This window comes from Pipistrellus hanaki (genome assembly GCF_964339955.1).
Source record: "Pipistrellus hanaki genome assembly, chromosome: 20".
Lineage (NCBI taxonomy): Eukaryota > Metazoa > Chordata > Mammalia > Chiroptera > Vespertilionidae > Pipistrellus > Pipistrellus hanaki.
The window spans coordinates 12,267,114-12,293,012 of NC_140522.1; the positions used below are offsets into that span (position 1 = coordinate 12,267,114).

At 40.3% G+C, this 25,899-nt stretch overlaps 1 protein-coding gene across 11 annotated transcripts in view; it reads left to right on the forward strand.

Annotated features, from left to right (window-relative positions):
- CDC42BPA (CDC42 binding protein kinase alpha) overlaps positions 1–25,899 on the forward strand; it is a 182,350-nt gene that overhangs the window by 19,648 nt on the left and 136,803 nt on the right. For all 11 annotated transcript variants that reach the window (XM_084868837.1, XM_084868828.1, XM_084868829.1 and 8 more), the window contains exon 2: positions 15,976–16,067. In XM_084868837.1, the coding sequence (XP_084724963.1) occupies positions 15,976–16,067 (92 nt within the window). The remainder of the gene's footprint in view (positions 1–15,975; positions 16,068–25,899) is intronic.

Here is a 25,899-nt window from a genome sequence, read left to right on the forward strand (position 1 = left end):
GGGGATGGGGTGAGCAGGGCATGTGCCCTGACCAGAATCATACCAGCAACCTTTAGGTTCACGGGTGACCCCCCAAGCCAGGGCAGGATGGAATCCATTTTTAAGGTATCATTTATTTATGCCTGAAAGTCAGTTAACTAGAATCAGATGAAACATTTTTTTTTGTTAAAATATAAATTATCAATTTCCCTTTTTTAAATGTCTGCTAAAGCTCAAGATTATGATAATCTAGCATAGCAGTCTTCAGATTTAGTTATCTGTACAGAGCATGGAGACTTCTGTCAGTTTTATGGGAATCGAATTCCAGATTCTCAACTTCACTAAGGATTCTTTTCTGAACCACCTGTTTGAGAACACTCTGAAACTTCTGGCTTCACTTCTCCTCTCCCATTCCACAGGTGCCCACCTCCCGCTTTGGAAAGGAAAGGCTTACTTCTTCTCTGGTGCATTGCTCTGGGCTGTGAAAATCTCCTGAGCTCAAAACAAAAGGGACTATTTGAGAATGCATCTCCCTAGGGGAGGGCAGAACAAAAAGAGCTTCTATAAAAAGTATTGAAGCAGGTGTTATATTCCACTAGCTTACAAACTGGTGGCAAAGCTCTATCTCCTATCTTTCTGAAAACAGAAGCAAAACAGTTGATACTGGGCTATGTAATAACACATTTATTTGAATTAAAAATTAAAGTCAGACTTTTTCTTTTAAATAATTCTTTATTTTTGAAAGTATTACATATGTCCTCCTTTTCTCCCATTATACCCCTCCTCCCCCGCTCCCCTAAAGTCAGACTTTTAATAACAAAATAAGTCTTTCTTTTGCTTAGTGGCTTGCCAGTGAGGACTGGCTTTGCCATTAGATTATATGGAGGACATTTTCCATAAATTTTTTATAAATTTCAGGTTTTGATGGGAGTTCTATTTAAAGTACATGTGCAATATGAAACATGTTGGAAATTACATCATTTATAACCATTAAACCTATACTTAAATATTTGAGTTATAATTTAAAACTGTTTTTCCGAAATCTTTGTAGAGACAGTATGTGAACAAAAATATTTCATGACCACAGCTAGTGTTTGTAGAAAAAGGCTGGGTTATAAACTCAATCTGAGTGGCCCAGCTTTGAATCTTGTCCCTGGCAATATTGACTTGAGAAGTTAACTTGGTTCAATGGTTGCATCAAGAGGTCATGGTTCAATTCCTGGTCAGAACACATGCCTGGATTTCTGGCTCTATCCCCAGTTGGGGAGTAGGAGAGGTGTGCAGGAGGCAGCCTATCAACGATGTTTCTCTCACATTGATGTTTCTATCTCTCCCTCTCCCTCTCCCTCTCTAAAAATCAATCTATGTATATAAAAGCCTAAGCGACTCTCCAACCATTTGACCCGAAACTATGACATGCATTGACCACCAGGGGGCGGAGCTGCCAAGCGAGAGCAACTTTGCAGAGTGCCCTTTTGCACTCCGGGACCCCTCAAGGGATGTTGGACTGCCAGTTTTGGTCTGATCCCCGCAGGCCAGGCATAGGGACTCTATCTGCCGGAGGGATCCTGCTCACTCTGCAGATGCTCTTGGAACCCTGGCACTGCTCCAGGTGCGGCCAGCCGGGGAGGTACCTCGGGATGTTGGCTCTAGGGTGTGTCCAGCCCAGCTCGCCCAGTCCTGCCCTGGTGACCACCTTCTACTTAATTAATTTCCTTTCGATGTGCAGGGATCTATAGCACAGACCTCTAGTAAAAATGTATTAATCTACAGGAAGTTCTTTAAATAGTTATTGTAAAAACCACTTAACAGTTTTTACCAGTATATCTCTATTCCTAGTTTTCTAAGAGGTTTTAAGTTTTTTGTTATTTTTTAAAAAAATATATTTTATTGATTTTTTACAGAGAAGAAGGGAGAAGGATAGAGAGGTAGAAACAGCGATGAGAAACATCGACCAGCTGCCTCCTGCATGCCCCCTACTGGGGATGTGCCCGCAGCCAATGTACATGCCCTTGACCGGAATCGAACCTGGGACCTTTCAGTCCACAGACTGACGCTCTATCCACTGAGCCAAACTGGTTTCGGCAGTTTTTTGTTATTTTATTATAAGTGAACATTTAATTTTATCATTTATTTGCATTGTTGAGATAAACATGATTTTGCATCTTTATTCCATTAATCTAGTGATTAATGAAATTTGAATGTTGAATGCATCTTGCATTTTTGAATTAAATCCACATTAGTTGTATTGTAACATATTCCTGCATTTGATTTACTAGTTCTTTATGATTTTTTGCACTGTGTGTACAAGAAAGATTAGCCTATAGTTATATTGTCTGTGGAAGGATTTGGTATCAAGTGTATGCTGGCCTCATAAAACAGGTTGGAAAATATCCTCTCATATAATGCTGGTATCATTTCTACCTTAGATGTTTGAAAGTTTGAGGAATCCAACAACAAATCTATATCATTCTGCAGTTTTCTTTCTGGAAAATTTTTAAAGTAGAGATTTAAATTTTTTTTATTACATATAGGGTTTTTAAGTTTTCTATTAGTCTTTGTTTCATTTGACAAGTTAGTTTTTATAGGAATTTGCTCACTTAATTTTACAATTTATTGGCATAAATTTGTCAAAATAATCCTGTTTAATCTCTGACCATCAGTTATTGCATACATTTTTTAATACTGCTTATTTATGTCTTTTCTTGATGTTTTTACAGATGTGTCAGTCTTGTGAAAATCAAATATTTTGTATTGATTTTTTTCCCTATTTTTATTTTACCATTTTTTTAAAAATGCTTTCTAATTTCCTATTTCTATTTTATTTTTGAACTACAAATTGTTACAGGTATGTTTTAATTTCCTTTTTTCTTGTAGTTTTATTTTTTTACTTTTTAAAAAATTTAATGTCTATTGCTCAGATTATTACAATTATTTCTGCTTTTTCCCCCCATAGCTCCCTTCCACCCAGTTCCCACTCCCCCTGCCTTTACCTCCCCTCCCCATTGTCCTCATCCATAGGTGTACGATTTTAGTCCAGTCTCTTCCTGCACCCCTCACACCGCTTTCCCCCTGATAATTATCAACCCACCCCCTTTCTTTGCCCCTGATTCTATTATATTCACCAGTATATTCTGTTCCTCAGATTTTTATTTCACTTAATTTTTAGATTCACTTGTTGATATATATGTATTTGTTGATAATTTTAATCTTTTTTCTTCTTCCTCTTCTTAAAGAATACCTTTCAACATTTCATATAATACTGGTTTGGTGGTGATGAACTCCTTTAGCTTTTTCTTATCTGTGAAGCTCTTTATCTGCCCTTCAATTCTGAATGATAACATTGCTGGGTAGAGTAGTCTTGGTTGTAGGTTCTTGCTGTTCATAACTTTGAATATTTCTTGCCACTCCCATCTGGCCTGCATAGTTTTTGTTGAAAAATCAGTTGATAATCGTGTGGGTGCTCCCTTATAGGTACCTGTTTTTCTCTTGCTGCTTGTAAGATTCTCTCTTTGTCTTTTGCCCTTGGCATTTTAATTATGATGTGTCTTGGTGTGGTCCTCTTTGGATTCCTTTTGTTTGGGATTCTCTGTATTTCCTGTACATGTAAGTCTATTTCTTTCACCAGGTGGGGAAGTTTTCTGTCATTATTTCTTCAAATATGTTTTCAATATCTTGCACTCTTTCTTCTTCTGGCACCCCCATAATTCTGATGTTGGTACGCTTGAAGTTGTTCCAGAGGCTCCTTTCACTATCTTCAACTTTCTGGATTCTCTTCTCTTCTTACCTCTCCAGAAAGTATCCTTTGCCTCTTTGTATTCAAATCTTTGACTTGATTCTTGCGTTCCTCTAGTCTGTTGTTGGGTCTCTGTATAATATTTTTTATTTCAGTCAGTGTGTGTTTAATTTCTGGTTGGTCCTTTTCATATCCTCGAGGGTCTCGTTAAATTTTTCAGCCTTTTCTAGGAAATTCTTGAAAAACCTTATTACCTTGGTTTTGAACTCTATCTCCAGTCTTTTGTTCTCCATTTTTTTTGTGTGTTTTTTTTTTGTTTGAGATCTGTATCCTTGACTCCTCATTTTCACTTCTTCCATGAGTTGGTAGGGTGGCTTTGTGTGTTTGGTGTCCTATATGGCCCGGTGGGTCAGCTTCAACAGTTACCTGAGGTAGACACTTTTGGTGCTCCCTTTTGTGGACTGTGTGTACAGCCTTGTTGTATTAATAGTTAAGTCTTGATTGTTGTTGGTATCACTGGGAGGAATAGACCTCCAGGCCCATTGGATGTGAGTATCAGCTGTGTCTACTCTGGGATACCTTCTGTATTGGAGACAGTCTTATAGGATCAGACTTGCAAAATTGCAAAAACCTCTGTGCTCAGCTTGGATGGGGCGGAGTTTCAGAGCTGAGCTGACAGTCTTGGCTTCCAGACAGTCCTGCCCTTGTGCACGCGCCTCAGATCTCTGCCTTCCACGGCTCTCCTGAGTTTCCGCCTGACCATCCAGATTCCCCCTGGAAGAGCGTGGGTGCCCCAAGAGCTAACCCAGAATTGGGTTGGGTCTCTGTATAATATTTTTAATCCTAGTGCAGTCAGGAGCTTCCGACTCCTTCCGCTGTGGAGAGGCCGCGTGGCAACCTCTGCAGTCAGACCTCTCTGCGCGCACTCACTCCTGCGCAGGCGCCTCTAGCCCCTGCCCACTGCAGCTCTTGGCTCCCCGAGTCTCCCAGTCTCTGAGTCTCTGGGTGCCTTTCTCTACAGTCCAGAATCCACCCATACAAGCCTGGGTCCACGGGTTTCAGCCGGGGTTGGGTTCAGTGCAGTCAGAACCGGGGTTCAGTGCGGTGGAGGGCTTCCTTTCCCCCCACTCCCGCCAGCCAGGCACTCGGCCGCCCTTCCTCTCCACGCGCACGTCTCCCTACCTCAGGGCTTTGCTGCTCCCCTGATCCTGAAGCCTCTCTCCTTCTTTCTAGTTGTAGGTTTCCCACTCTGCCAGCTTTCCCGTGTGTTTGGATGATGTCTGTTCTGATTTTAGTTGTTTTGAAATTGTTGTGTGAGGCAGCAGCTAAGGTGCTTACCTAGGCCGCCATCTTGGTTTCTCCTCTGTTTTAATTTCTAATGTTTCTTTTACAGTTGTATCTGTGACTAGACTAAGCTTGTTATTTATATTGTTCAGATTTTTATCTGCTTCACCTATCAATTACTCAGAATGTGTATTAAAGTTACCTATCTTGATGGGCTATTTGCCAATTTTTTATGTAATAGTATCAGTTTTTGCCAATTACATACTTTGAGGCTAGATTAATTAAGTATATAGAGTGTAGAATTACTGTATTTTCCTGATGAATTGCTCCTTATATGTAACCACAATCATTATTTCTAGTGAGGATTTTTACCTTAGAGTTCCCTCCTTTTTCTCTTATCAACATAAAAAATATAGCTTTATTTTAGTTATTTGTCTGGTATATCTTTGCATTTTTTTATTTTCATTCTTTCTAAATTTTTGTGTTTGGATGTTGTTTTTTAGTTTGTTGTTTGTTTTTTGGTGTTTTTTTTGTTTTGTTTTGCTTTTTTTTTGAAAGCATATAACTAAATTTTCCTCCTCTCATTGTGAAATCTTTATATCTTAACTATAGTGTGCCAGCTATTGTATTTATGTTTATTGTAAATAGTAATTTATTTGGATTTACTTCTACCATTAAAAAATATTTTTTATTGACTTCAGAGAGGGAGATTTAGAAACATCAATGATGAGAGAGAATCATTGATTGGCTGCCTCCTTCATGCCCCCTACTGGGGGTCAAGCCCACAACCGGGACATGTGCCCTTGGCTGGAATCAAGTCCAGGACCTTCAGTCCGCAGGCTGATGCTATATCCAGGGCCAAACCAGCGAGGGCTCTTTTAATTTATTTATTTTTACCTCTTAAAATATTTCCCATACGTTTTCACTATCTTTTGGGTTATTTCGATGTATTTTTTCTGAATCAATTTTTCCCCTGTACTTGTTGGGATGACATGTACTCTGTTTCTCTTCCTTTGGAGACTATCTGATTGCACCTTCTGCATGTAAGCTACCAAAGTGTAAAGTCGTTTATGCTTCTCCTCAGAATCCTTTCTTGTGGTCCCTAGTGTCTATTTCTTTTAATTGGGAGGAGAGAATCTGTTTGGGATAGCTTGGATCAGATATCTCCTTTTGGATCATAGCTATTGTAAGGTGAGGGGAGCGGGAGAATTTTATTCATTCATTTATTTATTTAATATTATTATTTGGAGGGGAGGAGAATTTTAGTAGATATTTGGCCATTGGGTTCCTCTAACTCCTTATATCCTTTCTGTACTTGTACAATATATAAAAAAAAGTCTATATTATGGACTTTTATCACTATAAATGACTCATCAGAAAAACAGAATTGTTACAAACTCAAGTATATCTAATTCCATAGACTTTCTATAACACTTTTTGTCACAAATTCACATCTGAAATCTTTTCCTTCTCTTCCTCTGCATTCACCTCTTTACTCTCTTCCTTCCCCTGGCTTCTGTGTAGATGTGTATTTGATACCTGTCTAACAAGTTCCCCATCCCAGCTGGTCATCTCTCAGTGGCCATGTGGTTTCCAAAGGGTTGGGTCATTTGTGCTCTTCTCGTGGTTCTCCATTGTGCTTATCTCCTTGAGAACTTGGCAGTGGTGAGTGTCTTCTCAGTGATCCTCAGTTAGTGAACTGTGCCCTAAGCGTTAATGGAGGTTCAGGACCACGGACAGATGTTTGCGTGCCCCCTGTCTGTCTCACACCCAAACACTTCAGCCGGCCAAGACATTCTTCTGGAGCCTCCAGTGCTTATTGTCTTTTCATTTTAAGTTCAACTCCTCATTTTTCTCAGTCGTCTTAATAGCCAGGTCTTGCCTTTAGGAAGTTTTCATCTCATCTTCTTTTTAAGTTCTTTATCTTACCAGTACTTTTGAGTTAATTAATAGTTTTGTCTCCTTAAAGAAATTGAGAATTAGATAGGCTAAGAAACTTATCCTACACTTAGAGGCCTGGTGCATGCACTGGGCGGGGGTGGGGGGCTCAGCCCGGCCTGCCCCCTCTCTCAGTCTGGGAAGCCCTCAGGGGCAGGAGGCCACCCTGCAATCTGGGGAAGGCAGCACCCCCATCACATCTCTGCTGCTGCCACTGCCGGCAGTGCAAGCCTCAGCCAGCCCTGGTTACCTGAGCCTTGGGTGGCCCTGGGCAGCTGGGGAGCTGACATCCTAGACTTGCCTGTGCCTTGGGCTGGCCCTGGGGGGTTAGGGAACTTAGTGGACTGGGGAACTCTGGAGGCTGAGAGGACTGGGTGCCCCCATTTTGTGGCTGTGATCGCTGCCATCTTTGAGGGTGTGGCAGACAATTAGCATGTTCCTTCCTTCTTAGATAGGATTACACAGCTATTAGTTATAGTAAGGTTTGGAACTCGGATTTTTCTGACTATGAAGACAGAGCTCTTATTCCTTGATATTCTTTATTTAGAACTTCTAAATGTGTATTAAATCAATTTATATTTAAAAAGTGCTCCCTTTTTCTTAATACATTGCAAGAACTCTTTGAATTTTATGGATTGCAACCCTTTGGCCATCATAGTTTACAAATATTTTCCCTGTTTGTAACTTATTTTTGTTTTAAACTTTAATACAGTATTTTAAAAATATAACTTTCAAATTTTGTTAAATCGTTCTGTCTTTTTCTTTTGGGCTTTTGCTTTTGGCATCCTGATAGGAAAGTTTTTCCTCATCCCAAGAACATAAAAATGTTGCATTCTATTATACTTAATGGTATACGTAGTTTGTTTTTTAGATAATCTACCGGTATTTAAACTGATACTTTAAAAAAATATAGGTATATTTTTATTGATTTTAGAGAGGAAGGGAGAGGGAGAAAGAGAGAGAATCATTGATTGGCTGCCTCCTGCACGCCTCCTACTGGGGATTGAGCCCACAACCCAGGCATGTGACCTTGACCGGAATCAAACCTGAGACACTTCAGTCCTCAGGCTGACGCTTTAGCCACTGAGCCAAACTGGCTGGGGCTGAACTGATACTTTTAAAACACATTTACCAGCTTGTAAGGCAAGACACTTTATATTTCATTTTAAATAGTTTCTTGCCTATTCTTCTACATTTATTCTTGCAGATGACCTTAGAATCATTTTGTTAAATTTTCTTTTCCTTCGCAAATTGAGGAGAGGTGCTTCCTTTAAAAATCATAAGCTAATATATCTAGACTAAGTGGCTGAACTATTTTTTCACTTTTTTATATTTTAAACATGGAATAGTTTATAAATACCATTTTATAATGGTGTTCTCACCAGCTGCTGAGTGGAAATAAATTTATATAGTGCCTATATATATTTTCTTTTTCTTTGAGGTTTATTTTTCATAAAACTGTTATGTAAAAATTCCTATGTAGTAGTATTAATAGTGGTGACAACAAAATATCTGAATGAAGGTATGTGATGAGATTAAATTGTTGCTATGGGAATACTGACTTGTTAGCTACCCAGTCTGTTTCCCATTTCTTGCACAGTGGCTGGTACTGAATAGGTACTCAATAAATAATTAAATGTAGTGTGAAATAATTAATGAAGACATTATCTTTGTGAATTTATGAGTCTCAACCTTATAGAATTGATCAAATGGGGAATGCTAATATATTCATTAATTTCATTTATGAGAGACAAGGTAGATAAACTGGAATGTAAGTTTAGCAATTTGCAATAAAGAATATATCTATTAAGCATTGGAGTCATTGTGTCAGTCCCACCAGTGCTTTGTTAAATTTCTCCCTGCAGGAAAAACTTTGTTGGAAGTTTGGAATTGGAGACTGGCGTTGGAGTAAGGGTAGTCACTCTAATGGACTTGAAGTTCTGATCGTCCCTGGCAGGAATGACATGTCACGTGGATTGACATTGTGCTCATTTGTCAGCACCCCAATCTGTTGTGCATGAAGACTAATGCCTGGGTTTCTCACTCACAAACATGCTCAGTGTCTTCCTTCCGGACACGTAGCTTCTTTAGCTGTATGATGATTTTACCATCAAATCTTCTCTCTGTTAGAATTAATTATTTTTTTTAATCAGTTAACTGCCACACATTCAAAACAGAAACCATCCCCATGGTATTATGAATTTGCAATGAATATTATAAAAATAAATATATTACTCACAGTTGGAGTATTCTTGAATACTTTCAGCTGAAAATTCTGACAGAAAATGATTTTAAAGTTGGTCAGGGCTGCCACTTAGGGAAAACGTGTTTTTTACAATATTTTGTTTTTTTTTAATGCATGACATATGGGGAAGGTCCACCACTTGCATCTACAGACGCTTATGGCATACAATTTACATGTTGTATGTGAACACGTTTACTTAAAGCATTAAACAATACAGAAATACAGCTAACATTTTGAGCCTTTATGCTAGATTTCATATTATTTTTTTCTTACCTTATATAATAAAGAACTACCCTGTTTCCCCGAAAATAAGACAGTGTCTTATATTAATTTTTACCCCCAAAGATGTGCTAGATCTTATTTTCAGGGGATGTCTTATTTTTCCATGAAGTAGAATATGGTACACATTTATTGTTTAATGAAAATAAAGGAAATTTATTACCTGTATATGGTACGGTAGTACGGTAGTTGTCAACACAAACCAGACAAACTGTGAATCCTATAGTATCAAGAATTTACTCATTTATTTAAGGACAATCATGTCATCATCTTCTGGAACATCATCATAACAATCCAATTCCTGAATTTCCTGGTGAACTTCTTGTGACTCCATTTCTTTCAGAATCAGTGGACCAAATCTCTCATATTTAGCAATAGCATTCTGAGACAGAGCCGAGGGGGGCCTTATTTTCGGGGGGGGATGCCTTATATTTCACTCAGAAGGAAACCTGTAAGTAGGTCTTATTTTCGGAGGATGTCTTATTTTCGGGGAAACACGGTAATATGCTAATTATACTGAACAGCAGAACAACCATCTGGAAGCCAGGGCTGCGAGGGCCGAGGCAGCTGGGGCGTGCATCGGGCCTTTGGTTTAACTATAAAACAGCCCATTGAAGGACTCAAACAGATACTTATACACCTCGTTTAAGTAAATGAGGCATGTGGCCCGCCAGCCGCAAGTTTGACATGCTTGTTGTACACCAATGTTCGTAGCAGCTTTATTAACAACTAGAGGCCTGGTGCACGAATTCATGCATGGGTGGGGCCCCTCGGCGTGGGCTGTGGGGATTGGGCCAAAACCAGCAGTCCAGCACCACCAGCTGCTCCTGCCCATCCCAGCCCTGTTGCTCCTGCTACGGGCTCACACACAGTCAGTCCTGATCGGGAGAGGTTCGCACCGTCATAGTGGCGCTTGCCAGTCGTGAGCCCTGTGTCTGGCACTCATTCCGAGGGGGATAAAGAGGGTTAGGATGTGATCAGCTCTCCAGGTGGGCGGTGGGAGGCCCTTGCTGGCCCAGGATCTGGATCCGTCCCACTGACGTTCTTGTTGGTTGTTGGGAGCCACCTGGCAGCCACTTTTACATCATTTCTTCCTTGTGGAGCATCTAGAGAGGGGTGGTCAGAAGACGCTGGTGATCAGTGTGCGTCATAGCAACTGGTTAACTGGTCATTTCGTTGCTTAGGTTTTCATATATATAGAGTTAGCTAAAAAGTAGAAACAACCCAAGTGTTCATTAATTAGTAAATGGGTAAAAAGAATTTTATATATATAATATATCTAACATGTTCTGTGTTTGTGGGTGTTACATTTGCTTATGAAGTTACCAAAACCATATATATATATAGACTACTTTGAAACTTTTCTATAATAATTCAATTATTAAAAATATAAAAATACTCTGTCAAAAGACACAATTTTAGGTGTTTAAAAGTGAATAAGTCCTAGTTGGTTTGGGTCAGTGGACAGCATCAGCCTCGAACTGAAGGGTCCCAGGCACGTACCTTGGTTGCACCCTGGCCCTGTCCGGGTGCATGCAGGAGGCAACCAATCGATGTGTCTCTCACATCCATGTTTCTGTCTCTCCCTCTCCCTTCCATACTCTCTAGAAATCAATGGGAAAATATCCTCTGGTGAGGTTTAACAACAACAACAACAAAAAAGTGAATAAGACAGTTTTACACTCCTGCTCAAGTATACGTTGTCGCCATAAATCTCAGAAACATACCACTTGTAATTTTATTCTTTGTACATTACAAGTGATTAGTGTATAGTCACAGTATATTTCATAATTCCTTATTACATACTAATTTAAAAGTGCACAGTATATTTTATTTGAAAACATAAACAGAACCTGATCTGACTAATGAAAGCTGTAATGTGATTTTAGCTATTACTCTTGTCAATGCTCCCTCAAATCCCTATCCCCGCCCCCTCTGCCTTAGCAATGGTCTTATTCTCACGCTGCTCCACTGAAGGTGAGCATCAGCATCTGTAGGAGAAGGACATGCCGTGGAAAGGCTGAGGGGCAGCAAAGCTGGAAGAAGGCACACCTCCTGGAGGCATTTGAGAGACAGGGAGGAGCAGAACCAAGGGGGAAGGGAGGTTACGATCTCTGGCCGCAGTGCTCCCTCTTCTCTGCCGGCCTCGCATGCGTTGAGGCTTATTCCCCAGATTCTCACAGTGTCTCCTTCATCCACATTTGTTTCCTGTTGGAATCTCCAACGAGGCCCTTTCTCAAGCCATCAACCAGAAGTGGCTTGCAACCAGAAGTCTATATTCCTACTGGACCTGGGCAATAGTTCTGAGTCGGAGTGGATTAAAGGAGACTCCATGTTTAGATCTTGGGTTACATTCAGCAGGGAAAAGGGTATATAATACTTTGCAAGGTATTCCTGGCCTTTCATATTGGAACTCAGAATTCTTTTATTTTTAGAACTAGAGGCTCGTTGCAGAAAGATTCCTGCAATAGGGCTTCCTGCTGCGGTCTCCACCGCCCCGCCCCGCCTGCTTCCCTTCCTTTTCCACCGCCCTGCTTGCTTGCTTGTTTCTCCACAGCTTCGCTTCCTTATGCAGCGATTGGCTTATTGGCTACTTTCTACGCTGTCTTCACTCTGTGCCTGAATATGCAAATTAACTGCTATATTGGTTGGGTTATTTTGCATACTTGCCTTAATTGGCTTGTGGGCGTAGCGAAGGTGCGGTCAATTTGCATGTTTCTGTTTTATTAGATCATTCATTCACTTAACCATTCATTCACTTAACCATTCATTTGATAGTGTGTAGTGAACCAGGGGCTCAGATGGAAACTTGTTTTCTTCTTTCAAGTTTCAAAGAGATCGTTTTTTAAAACTTAGAGTTGTTTCATATTTCTGTTAAGTTTAGTAACTGGTTTTTATTTTATTTACTTATTTATTTTTTTTCCTAAGGCCTCATCAACTTTTATTTTTATTTTTTAAATATATATTTTATTGATTTTTTTTTTTACAGAGAGGAAGGGAGAGAGATAGTTAGAAACATTGATGAGAGAGAAACATCGATTAGCTGCCTCCTGCACAACCCCCCAGGTCTTTTTACTTTAGGTTGTTCATTTCTTTGGATATATTTTCAAGTTCATGGGCTCTTTCCTCATTATTTTCATTTTATTTTGAAACACATCCTATTCTATAATTTCCATTTGGTTCTTTTTAAAAAAGACAGATGATTGATTCTTTTTCTTTGAGTTTATCCTATATACGGTAATAAAACCCTAATATGCTAAGTTCAACCAGTCGCTATAATGTACACTGACCACCAGGGGGCAAATGCTCTAACTGGTTGGTTAGCTTGCTGCTAGGGTTTGGCCAATCAAAAATTTGGACTGGGTGGGACGGGCTGGACATGCCCTGGAGCCCTCCTGCAATCCCTTCCTGGCCCCGCCCTGAGCATGCACTGGTGGGGTCCCTCAGCCTAGTCTGTGCCCTCTCACAATCCGGGACCCCTCGGGGGATGTTGGACAACTGATTTTGGCCCAAACCCCACAGGGCAGGCCGAGGGGCCCCACTGGTGCACAGGCCTCTAGTCTGTAATAGTTGTTTTAAGATATTTGCCTGCTCACTTCTGCTAATTTCAATATCTCAGTAATCTTTGAGCAGATAATGAGTAACTAATCCAAGGAATCAGACACATTTTGTGGTTGTCTTGAAGATAAGGGAGGCAAAGATCAAGTTAAGTTGATAGAGACACTTAATGAGATCTGTTTCAGTTACCTCCTTTGGCCCATTTTAGACTCTTCGTTAGAGGTGGTGGGTAGCTCTGAGTTTATTGTGATGTTAGATTAGATTAGTTGCAATCAGAAGACTGAGAGGCACCAGGTATGTACTGTTGAAGCAGAGGTAGGGTCACGAGGACAAGTCGAGTAGTGAAAAACTCTTGAGCAGTGCTTCTTAAAAATGTGAATGGAAATGGTTATGAACTATCCTATATAATAAAAGGATATTATGCAAATAGACTGAAGGCAAAACGACTGGTCGCTGTGACGCATACTGACCACCAGGGGCCGGATGCTCAGTGCAGGAGCTGCCTCCTGGTGATCAGTGCGCTCTCATAGAGGGAGCACCGCTCAGCCAGAAGCCCTGAGCGGGGCTCACGGCTGGTGAATGCAACAGCGGTGGCGGGAGCATCTCCCACCTCTGCAGCAGTTGGACATCCCTCAAGGGCTCCCGGACTGAGAGAGGACGCAGGCTTGGCTGAGGGACCCGCAAGTGCATAAATTTCATGCACCAGGCCTCTAGTGTAGTTATAAGATTATCATCTTACTTGAAGGATCAAGTTACTTGTTTCATGTAATAGGCTGAAGGAACTATAATCAACCAGTCATTTATTATTTACTAGAGGTCTGGTGCATGAAATTCATGCATGGGTCCCAGCCTGGCCTGCACCCTCTCTTGTAATTCGGGATCCCTCAGGGGATGTTTAACTGCCAGTTTAGGCCCGATTCCTGTAGATCCCCGTGGGATCAGGCCTCAACTGGCAGTTGGACATCCCTCTTGCAATCCAGGATTACTGGTTCCTAACCACTCACCTGCCTGCCTGCCTCGTCACCCCTAACCACTCTGCCTGTCTGCATCATTGCCCCTAACTTCCTGCCTGCCTGCCTGATCACCCCTAACTACTCACCCACCTGCCTGATCACCCCCTAACCACCTCTCCCTGCCTGCCTGATCGCCCCTAACTGCCTCTGCCTTAGTCCCTGCCACCTTGGCTTAGTGTGGAAGGACGTCTGAAATAACATCCAGAAGGTCGTCCAGCTGTCCGGTCTAATTAGCATATTACACTTTTATTATAGATTTTTTTAGGACCATGCCGTCAAAGAACTTTTGTGTGTGTGAATAATAATGTTGGTAATGGTTTCTCATATTTCTGTAGTTGTTCACAGTTCATTTTTTACACAATCGTTTTTATCTTACTTGATCACTGAAATTAAAGTTATATTGTTAGGCTTAATAAAAATGTTAAGAATATCCAGTTTCTCAGACTTGAAAGAATATTACGTAAATTGTAAAAAGATTCTCGCCAATAAGCAAAATTTTGAACTAACCATTTTCATTAAGTTGAACATAGATTTATTCACATATACACGTTTAAAAAATTTCCTTGAGAATTTAAATGTATAAAAGAGTGCATAAAACTTTTCGTACAGTTCAAAAGATGATAATAAAATTAACATTCCTATACCATTGATCCAGCTTAAGAATTTAATAGGATCTTAGAAAATCCTGTGTGTCTCTTTCCCCTCAAGAATAAATCATCACCATGAAATTTGCTTTTTAGTTTTATAAGTATTCCTATAGAATGTTTATTTTTGCTTGTTTTTAAACTAAGTGTAAATGAAATCACTACATTTCTGTGACTTTTTTCCCAAGTGCTTTTTGAAATTTATTCATGTTGATTAAAATAGCTGTGGGTGCTCTAGCCCAGTGGTCGGCAAATTCATTCGTCAACAGAGCGGCAAACTGTGGCTCACGAGCCACAGTTTGCCGACCACTGCTCTAGCTGGTTTGCTCAGTGGATGGAGTGTTGGCCCACAGGCTAAGGGGTCCCCGGTTTGATTCTGGTCAAGGGCACATACCGGTTGCAGGCTCGTAGCCAGTCGATTTGTGTTTCTCACATTGATGTTTCTCTCTCTCTCCCTCCCCCTTTCACTCTCTCTAAAAATCAGTGGGAAAAAATATCCTCAGGTGAGGATTAACAACAAAAACAAATGTCAATTTATTCCCTATAATTAATAGAATAATGTCTAAATTCCTCACACAGTATTCAAAGTCTACCCTGCAAACCAATCAAAGTAGCAAAATTTACTTAGTCTTCAAGTTCCAGTTCTTACATTACTGCTGTGAAGTATTAAGATACACATAATATAATAAGTGCTTCACTTTTGCTGGCCCTGTATTAGAAACTTAATCACATTGTTACTGTGCATGTAGCATACTGTCTGTCTTTCCCGAAGGCAGAACTTCTGAAGGAAGGTACTATGCTTGTTTTAAACTCCGGTGCTTGCCACCATGCTTTATATAGTTTGGATTCTTGCTAAAGGAATGTTAAAGGGATAAATGAATATGAAATAATTATTAATTTATTTGGTAGGAATTGCTGACTCTCTGGTGACATGAAATTTTTTTTGCTTCTTGGACCTTTGTGTTAAGATATGTATCTAGCATTGAGAGTTAGAGTACATAGGATGTTTATTAACATGAGAATAAACTGGCCTCTTTTGTTATTTTGCATTATTTCATACGTTATTTGGTATTTAAAGATAATTGTCTTCACCAAAATGTAATTCATAAGAAATAAAGGAAATATATAATTTTCTCATGGAAATTAAATCTATTATCAATATAGTTTGATGAAATTATTAAATATTTTGGCTTAATTTTTAATCATAACTTGAATTCTTATTGTTTAAGAAATACCATTATTTGTATTAATTACATCACATTTCATTAAGAAAGTAATTGATGTTGCTTTTTATTTCAGCTAAACCATTTACTTCTAAAGTGAAACAGATGCGATTACATAGAGAAGACTTTGAAATATTAAAGGTGATCGGTCGAGGAGCTTTTGGAGAGGTAAGAATTTATAGAAGGCCTGCTAATTGTTTCGGAAGCTATTTTATACAGTCTGAAAAAATGTAACTGGAATATTTCTTACTCTGTTGTGATACGATTAAACAGAAAACATATTAAAGTTTTTAATGAAAATACTTACACGCGGAATTTTCCCCTAGATATTTCTGTTCTTCACATGTCTTTGTGAGATTGAGTATGTTTCTGGACTCTGTTCTGCTGGTCTGTTTGTATCCCCTTGTGCCAATATGACACTGTCTTAAGTTGTTCTACTTTGTCTTGATATCTGGTAGTGTAAGCACTCTGACTTCTTTCTTCCCTCTACTCCTCTGTTCTTGGCTCTTTATGTTTTTATTAGACGCCCAGTGCACGAAATTTGTGCAAGGGTAGGGTCCCTAGGCCTGGCTGGCAATCAGGGTGAATCAGGGCCTCTCGGCTGCAGGCCAGGGCCTTCTTTCCAACTGCCAGCGGCCTTTCTTCATTCTGCACTGGCTCCTGGTGGTCAGCACATATCATAGCAAGCGATTGGTCTCTTGGTCAAATTCCAATGGGGGCAATTTACATAATAGGCTTTTACTTATAGACTAAAGGCCCGGTGCATGAAATTTGTACACTGAGGGGTGGGGGGGGAGGGTCCTTTAGCCCGGACTGCACCCTCTTGCAGACTGGGAGCCCTCAGAGGATGTCTGACTGATGGCTTAGTGCTGCCGTGGAGGCAGGAAAGGCTCACCAACGCTGCTGCACTAGCCAGCCATAAGCCTGGCTTCTGGCTGAGTGGTGCTCCCCCTGTGGGAGCACACTGACCACCAGTACAGCTCCTGCATTGAGCATCTTCCCCCTGGTGGTCAGTGCGTGTCATAGCAACCAATAGTTCTGCTATTTGGTCCATTTGCATATTAAACTTTTATTATATAGATTAGATCATTTTAGACTCAGTGTTTCAGTTTCTACTTATTCTTTAAAATATATATATATATATATATATATATATGCTATGGTAAGTGATATTTAAAACAACTTTATATTCAAATAGACACAACACTGACTTATGTATCTGACTTTATTTTCTAAACTTACTTTAAAATATTTTTTGTGTTGTTTTGGTTGCTACTTTCTTGTGTTTTTTTTTTTGTTTTTTTTTTTAAGTAAACAATCATTAAGAATAGGGACAGTTTAGGGTCCTTTTCACTTCCAGATTTTGTACCTTTTATTTTTTAATCTTAACTTATTGCATTGGTTTCCACCTCTATAGCACAGTGTTGAATGGGTATCACAAGAGTAGACATCCTTACTTTATTCTTGAACTTAAGAAGAAAGGATTCAATGTTTCACTATTGTTCTGTTAATTGTAGGTGTTTGCATCATTGTCCTTTATTTGATGAGGAAATTTGTCTTTCTGTAACCAGTTTGCTGAGAATTAACAAAAGTATTAATGGGTGCTGGATTTTTGTCATATGCTTTTTTTGCATCTCTTAACATCATATACATTTGTTCTTTCATATATGGTGGGTTACCTGGATTGATTTTTTTTTTTTCCCAATAGACTATTTTTAAAGCAGTTGTAGATTCATAGAAAAATGGATTAGAAAGTAAAGAGTTCCCTTAGAGTCCCTGCCCCTGCACATGGAGGCCTCCCTGACTCTCAGCGTGCCCCCCAGATGACACATTTGTTGCAATAGGTGAATCTAGGTCGACACATCACCATCACCCCAAATCTGTAGTTTACGCTAAGATTCACTCTTTTTGTTGTATCAATACATTGTATTGGTTAGGACAAATGTATAATGACACATATATACCGTGTTTCCCCGAAAATAAGACATCCTCCGAAAATAAGACCTAGCGCATAGAAAAATAAGACATCCCCTGAAAATAAGACCTAGCGCATCTTTGGGAGCAAAAATTAATATCAGACACTGTCTTATTTTCGGGGAAACGAGGTACCATTATAGATAGTACTAGAGGCCCGGTGCACAGATTCATGCACATTGAAAGGAAATTAATTAGAAGGTGTCCCAGGGGGTGGGACTGGGCAAGATGGGCCGGATACGCCCTGAGCCAACCTTCTGAGGTCCCTTCCCGGCTAGCCACACCTGGGGAGGTGCTGGAGCTTGAAGGGCATCTGCAGAGTGAGCAGGGTCCCTCGGCCTGGCCTGCAGGGATTGGGCCAAAACTGGCAGTCCGACATGCCCTGAGGGATCCTGGAGTGCTCGGCAGTTCCTGCGTTGAGAATCTGCCCCCTGGTGGTCATAGCGCATCATATCTACGAGTCGGATGGTTGAACGGTCTGATGGTTTTGCTTAGACTTTTACTAGGTGTAGTGGTTCATGCAGATTTTTTTTCAATAGATGGGAGTTACACATATGTTGATATATATGCGATTTGATATGTATGTTATTTTGTTGTATTGACAACAAGCTTCAAAACTTCATATGTCAAATTTTCTGAAGGTGTTAACATCATAGACATTTTTACACTTAAAAATGTAGAATTTCGTGCCAAAAGAGAAGAGCATTTGTGGGAAGTTTTAATTTATTATTTTGAAGAAAAGTACTGCTGAATACTTCAGGAAGCTTATGGTGAACATGCTCCATCTCAAGATACTTGTGAAGGCTGGCTTAAACGTTTTAAAAGTGATTATTTCGATGTGAAAGACAAAGAATGTCCAGGTCAACCAAAAAGTTTGAGGGTCAACAATTATAAGCATTACTGGAAGAAGATACGTGTCAAACTCAAAAACAACTTGCAGGAAGATTAAACATTGCTCAGCAAACAATTTCTGATTGTTTACAAGCAATGGGAAAGATTTTAAAGGAAGGAAAATGAGTGCCACATAAACTGAATGAAAGACATGGAAAACCGAAAAGTTATCAGTAAAATGTTGCTTCAGTGGCACAAAAGAAAGTCTTTTTGCATCTAATTGTGACTGGCGATGAAAAGTGGATTTATTTTGAGAATCCCAAATGCACAAAATCATGGGTTGATCGAAGTTGACCATCAACATCTATTGCAAGGCCAAATTGCTTCAGAAAGAAGACAATGCTTTGCGTTTGGTGGATCAGGAAGGTGTGGTGTATTATGGGCTTCTAAAACCAGGTGAAACCATTAATAGTGATCTCTACCGACAACAGATAATCAATTGGAACCACGCTTTGATTGTGAAACTACCAGAATCTGTCAGAAGACACAGCAAAGTAATTTTGCTTCATGATAATGCACCATCACACACTTAAAAACCAGTTAAAGACACGTGAAAAGATCTTGTCTGGGAAGTATTATCCTACCCGCTATATTCACCAGATCTTGCTCCTTTAGATGACCACTTGTTCTGATCGATGGCACATGCACTTTCTAAGCAGCACTTCAAAACATACGAGGAAGTGGAAAATTTGGTCTCTAAATGGTCTGCCTCAAAACAAGAAAAGTTCTATTGGGACAGTATGCACAAATTACTTGAAGATGGGGGAAATGTGGAGTTAGCGATGGACATTACTTTGAATAAAGCACTTTTGATGTTTCTCTTGAAATTATCATATTTTCTTTCTTTTTTTTTCTTTTTTTTTTTTTAAATAAATTTTTATTGTTCATATTATTACAAGTGTTCCTTTCCCCCCCCTTCCCACCCCACCCTCTGCCCTTTCCCCAACCCCCATTGTCCTCATCCATAGGTGCACAGTTTATGTTCAGTCTCTTCCCACATCCCCCTCTCCCCTTTTCCCCAAGAATCATCAGTTCACTCCCCTTCCATACCTCTGATTCTATTATATTCAACAGTTAATATTGTTCATCAGATTTTTTTTTTTAATTTCCTTGGTTTTTAGATTCACTTGTTGATAGTTACGTATTTGTTGTTCATAATTTTTATCTTTATTTACTTTCTCTTCTGAAAGAACCCCCTTCAGCAATTCATATAATTCTGGTTTGGTGGTGATGAACTCCTTTAGCTTTTTTTTATTAGTGAAGCTCTTTATCTGGCCTTCGATTCTGAGTGATAGCTTTGCTGGGTAGCTTATTTTTGGCTGTAGGTTCTTGCTATTCATCACCTTGAATATTTCTTGCCATTCCCGTCTGGCCTGCATGGTTTCTGTTGAGAAATCAGCAGACAATCGTATAGGAGCTCCTTTATAGGTAACCACCTGCTTAGCTCTTGCTGCTTTTAATATTCTCTCTTTGTCCTTTGCTCTTGGAATCTTAATTATGATTTGTCTTGGTGTGGTCCTCTTTGGATTCCTCTTATTTGGAGTTCTGTGTGCTTCCTGGACTTGTAAGTCCAATTCTTTCCCCAGGTGGGGGAAGTTTTCTGTCACTATTTCTTTCAGTATGTTTTCGATATCTTGCTCTCTCTCATCTTCTGGGACCCCCATGATTCTGATGTTGGATCGTTTGAAGTTGTCCCAGAGGTTTCTTACATTATCTTCAATTTTCTGGATTCTCTTGCCTTTTAGCTTCTGCAAAGGAATGTCTTCTGGCTCTTTATGTTCCAAATCTTTGACTTGATTCTTGCGATCTTCTATTCTGTTTTTAGGACTCTGTATAATATTTTTTATTTCAGACAATGTATTCTTTATTTCTTGTTGATCCCTTTTCATATCCTCATAGGTCTCATTTATTTTATCGGCCTTTTCTAGGAGACTCTTGAAAAACCTTATAAGTGTGGTTTTGAACTCTATATCCAGTCGCTTTTTGTCCTCCATTTCTTTCGTTTGTGATCTATTTGGTTTAGGCATTTTCGCAGGCAGCTTTTCTGATGGGGCGGGGTTTCAGGGTGGAGCCTACAGCCTTGGCTTCCGTCAGCCCCGCCCTATGCGACTCCTGAGACTCAGGGTCCTTCAGTACTTGTTGCAAGCACCTCTGAGAGAAAGGTGCCCTCGATTTTCGCCTGCTACCAAACAGTGTAGGCTCTCCCGCAATGGGCCCGAAACTGGGGTTCAGTTCAGTTGGAAGTGGAGTTGGAGGTGGCGTTCAGAGCAGTCTGGAGCCCCTGTCTCCTTCCCGCCAGGGCAGTCCCGCGGCACAGCCGGCCGGCCCTTCTCTGCGCGCAGTGTGCATGCCTCTGGGACCTCCTTTCGCTGCTTCCCCGGGTTCCGCCTTACAGCCCAGCTCCCTCTGGATGAGCCTGGGTCCCCGGGGTCTGGCGTAGAACTGGGGTTCAGAGCAGTCGGGGGCCCAGCACAGTCGGAGTTTTATCTCCTTCCTGCTAGGGAACGCCAGCCAGGCACTCGGCCTCCCTCCTCTCCGGCTCCGTCCTCTCCGCGCGCGCCGCGTGTCTCCGTACCTTGGGCTTTTCCAGCTCCTCCGCGCTTCCTTCTGGTTTTCTCCTTGCTTCTTGTTGTAGAATTTCCAGTCAGTCGACTTTCCTGTAATTCTGGGTAATGTTCATTTTATATTTTAGTTGTATTTTATTGAAATTGTTGCGTGCGGCTGTGGCTAGGTGTCTACCCGAGCAGCCATCTTGGATTCCTCTCGAAATTATCATATTTTCTTTGATTACAAAACCTGCATTAACCCATACACCTGGTATATATATATATTATAGATGATGCATAATAGTTTGCTGTAAACATTGTCTGTGCTCTGCCTATTCATTCCTCCCTCCCCACACCCTTTCCACAGTTTTGCCTTTCCCAGTATGACATACAGTTGGACTCAGATAGTATGCAGCCTTCTCAGATTGGCTTCTTTCATGTCTCCCCATGGCTTGATAGGTCATTGCTTTTTGACATTGAATAATATTCCCTTGTCCAAATGTGCCACTGTTTATCCATTCACTTACTGAAGGATATCTTGATTGCCTCCAAGTTTTGGCGATTATGAATAAAGCTGTGTATAAACATCCATGTACAGGTTGTGGTGTGGATATAAATTCTCAGTTCACTTGGGTAAATACCAAGGAGTCATGATTGCTGGGTCATATGCTGAGTGTTAAGTTTTATAAGATTGCCAATATGTCCTCCAAAGTGGCTTACCATTGTGCACTCCCACCAGCAATGAGTGAGAGTGCTGTTGCTCCGTATCCTCATCAGAATTAGCAGTTGTCGGTGTTTTAAAATTTGGCCATTCTAACAGGTGTGTAGTGGTATTTCATGGATGTTTTAACTATCGTTTTCTAATGATAGGTGATATTGAGCATCTTTTCAGTTGTTTATTTGCTATCTGTATATATTCTATGATATCTATTGAGATCTTTGGTTCATTTTTTTAAAAGGGGTTTTCTGATTGTTCAGTTTTAAGAGTTCTTGGTCTATTTTTGGATAATAATCCTTTATCAGATGTGTCTTTAGTTGATAAGCTTGAATTGATAAAAATTCTAGCTTATCAGACATCATACTCTAATTTTTCAATACTTTTAGGGTTTATTAAAGTTTGTCATATGCTCATAATATGGCCTGTTACATGAACACTCCATTTTCATATAATTTTGAAAATAGTTTTTATTGCATATTTGTTATTTGTAGTCTTTTGAGAGGAGTATTAAAGTCTTCAAATATAATGTATGTCTAGCCCTTCTATAATTTTGTCTAATATGTATACTAATTATTAGACAAACTGATTTTAAAAGTTTATTTATGAAGGTAATTAAGAATCACCAGAAAAACTCTTAAAAACTGGAACAATAACAAACTCATTATATTTTACTTTTATTTTTTATCCCAGGATACTTTAAAATATGTCATAAAGCCTCAACATGAATAAGAAATTGAGAAATGGTGGGAAGCACACATAGGAATTTAATATTTGCCAATGGCAGCATCTCTAATTAGTGCAAAAGAAAATTTTTAATGAATGGTCTTGAGACAACTGGATAACAAATTAGAAACATCATTTTGTGGATCCCGTTAAAATGATTCATATTGAGTAAAGCAGTGGCTTTTTAAAATAGTAAAAACTGGTTTCTCCCAAAGTAGTGGGTGCTTTTTTAAAATTACATTTATTGGGGTGACATTGATTAATAGGATCATACAGGTTCCACACTAGTTTCAGATGCTAAACTAGTTTTACCAAGGGATTAGAGTCACTCAGGTCATTATCTAGTAGGGACCACCTGGCTTTGTCTTAGACCTCTGCATTAGGATTTATACTCTGCAGCTAGCACTGCAATTCCATATGTACATGCTACCCTGTTTCCCCGAAAATAAGACAGTGTCTTATATTAATTTTTGCTCCCAAAGATGCGCTAGGTCTTATTTTCAGGGGATGTCTTCTTTTTCCATGAAGAAGAATACGGTACACATTTATTGTTAAATGAAAAAAAAGGAAATTTATTACCCGTATACGGTACGGTAGTACGGTAGTTGTCAACACAAACCAAACAAACTGTGAATCCTACAGTATCAAGAATTTACTCATTTACAATGACAATCATGTCATCATCTTCTGGAACATCATCATAACAATCCAATTCCTGAATTTCCTGGTGAATTTCTTGTGACTCCATTTCTTTCAGAATCAGTGGACCAAAACTCTCACGTTTAGCCTAGGGGGCCTTATTTTCGGGGGGATGTCTTATATTTCACTCAGAAGGAAACCTGTAAGTAGGTCTTATTTTCGGGGAAACACGGCAGGTTCACGCTCACTCAGACAACGCGCCTGTTAAAAAGAAGATCCTACTATGGAGAGGACAAGCGGTGTTTGCAGCTGAAAGGGTCAGCAGATGGAGGGTCTCAGGGCAAAGTGGCTCTCTCTTTTTAAAGAATTTTTAACTCTCCTCCTTTCCTAATCTGGAAAACAGCTCCTTGGAAAGAGGTGCCAGATATATCGATATGTGAGAATTTAAATCCTCTTAGGAATTACTCTTTTCATTCCTTCGGAAACCTGGTCAGCCCTCCAGGGTCCCCCTCAGTTTGCTCTCTGGAGACGCTCTGGTGGGGAGGACTTGGCGGCTGGTGGGACAGGATCTGGAGCAGCAGGCACTGGGTGGAACTGGTCTCTGTGAAAGTCCTTATTAGGAGATGTAAAGAGCTCCCTGCCTGTGAGCAGAGAGGATCAGCTCCCTGAGGAGGCCCAGTGTAGCCAGGGTTTGGAATTATTTCCTGTGTAAGGAGCGCTGTTTAACCCAGAAAAGATAAACTCAAAGAGTGACACTGGTTGGCCTAGTCTAGTCTTTCAGGTCCTAAAAGCACACTAGCCATTGATTGTCTAAACTCTTCAATCTTTGAATTTAAAAAGTACAAGAATTCTCACTCCCATCCCAGGCTTACTCAAACTTGCCACGTTAAAAACACACACACACTTAAGCAGGGATGGCTGGACAGGTTACAGCTAAGGTTCAATTGTGTCTCCCTTCCAGCCTTCTCAAACAGCTTCATGAGGAAGCCCTGACCTCCAAGACCTCAGAATGTGACCCTGTGTGGAAATAGTTCTTTACAGAGGAATGAAGTCAGAAGGAGGTCGCGGGTGGGCCCTGGTCTAACGTAATTGGTGTCCTTATGAGAAGGGAGCATTTGGACCCGGGCATGGACAGTGGGAAGAAGAAACGAAGGCTCGGGGGAGGATGGCCATCTCTTCTGCAGGACTGTAAGCTAAACACGGAACCCGAGTTTTCATTCATTCTGCGCAGTGCTTAGCCAAGTGCTAGTAAACATAATACATTTCCTAACCAGAGTCTAAAGACAGAAAAACAAAGGTCCTTTTTCTTTCCTGCTTCGCTCCTTTTACTAATGCAAATCATATTATTAATCATGCACTATTGTTCAAACATGTCCCGCGCCCTGGCTTAGAGTCACATTCTAATCAGCAGGAGGGAAAGGGACACAGCATGGGATCTATAAGTTTGAGGGATTTCTCTCCAATTATATTTCTATTCATAGGTAACAACATTGGGATAATTTAATAAACTTTAAGTTATCTAACTAGCTTTTTAAAAAAAATTAAATATTTTGTCTTTCCCCCACATATTAAAATGTTTCTTTATAAACCTGACTTTTAATGGCTTCATAAAAGCTCACATGTAGATGTTTCTGTAATTTACTTAATAACGTTAAGTTAGAATGTATACTTTGAATGTCAGGATTTCCCCCTGTCTGTCCACTGAAATTTCCCAGCATCTGCAGTAGAATCTAGTACATAGTAGGTTCTCTAACCTATGTTAGAATAAAGGAATGGAATATTTAGGTGGTTCTGTCTTTTCTGTATTATACATGACCAGAGGCCCAGCCCGCCTCCCGCTGTGTGAGGGGGCACCCCGAGGGCTGCCACAGGAGTCAGGCCAGACCACCGCTGTGGTCGGCCCGGAACCCATGCCTTACTGGTGCCGCAGGTGGCTGGCACCTGCACCTGACTCCTACCCCAGGTTCCCCTGACCCGCTGCCTGAGCTGGCACTGTGGCTCAGCTAGCCTCAGGTCCCCCCTTCCCGCAGCTCCCCTGCCTGTGTCCACTCTGGGGCTGTGGGGGGCCGGGACCTGCTCCTGACTCACAGCATCCTCCGGCCCCCCTGCCTGTGTCCACTCCGGAGCCACCCGAGCCGCCATGCCGGCTCAGGCAGGCCCCCCTGCCTCTGTCTCTGCTCCAGGCCTTCTGTGCGTGCAACCTCCTCCTGTCTGGTCACCATCCGTTAAGGAGTCCTGGCCTGATTTGCATATTACCCCTTTATATATTAATATATATAAATAATGCTGTACAGAGCATTTTTATACATAATGCTTTCACTGCATTTCAGGTGATTTTCTAAATCCTTTCTTCTAGAATAAGTTTCTAGAAGAAGACCTTGGTGGTTGAAAGGATATAGACAAAGTAATTGGGTTTTTTTTTTATTAGTTTTCTTTTCTCTATGAAATAACTATGGTTCTCTATTTTTACACTTTAATGTTACACATTTTATATAATAATTATGTTCTA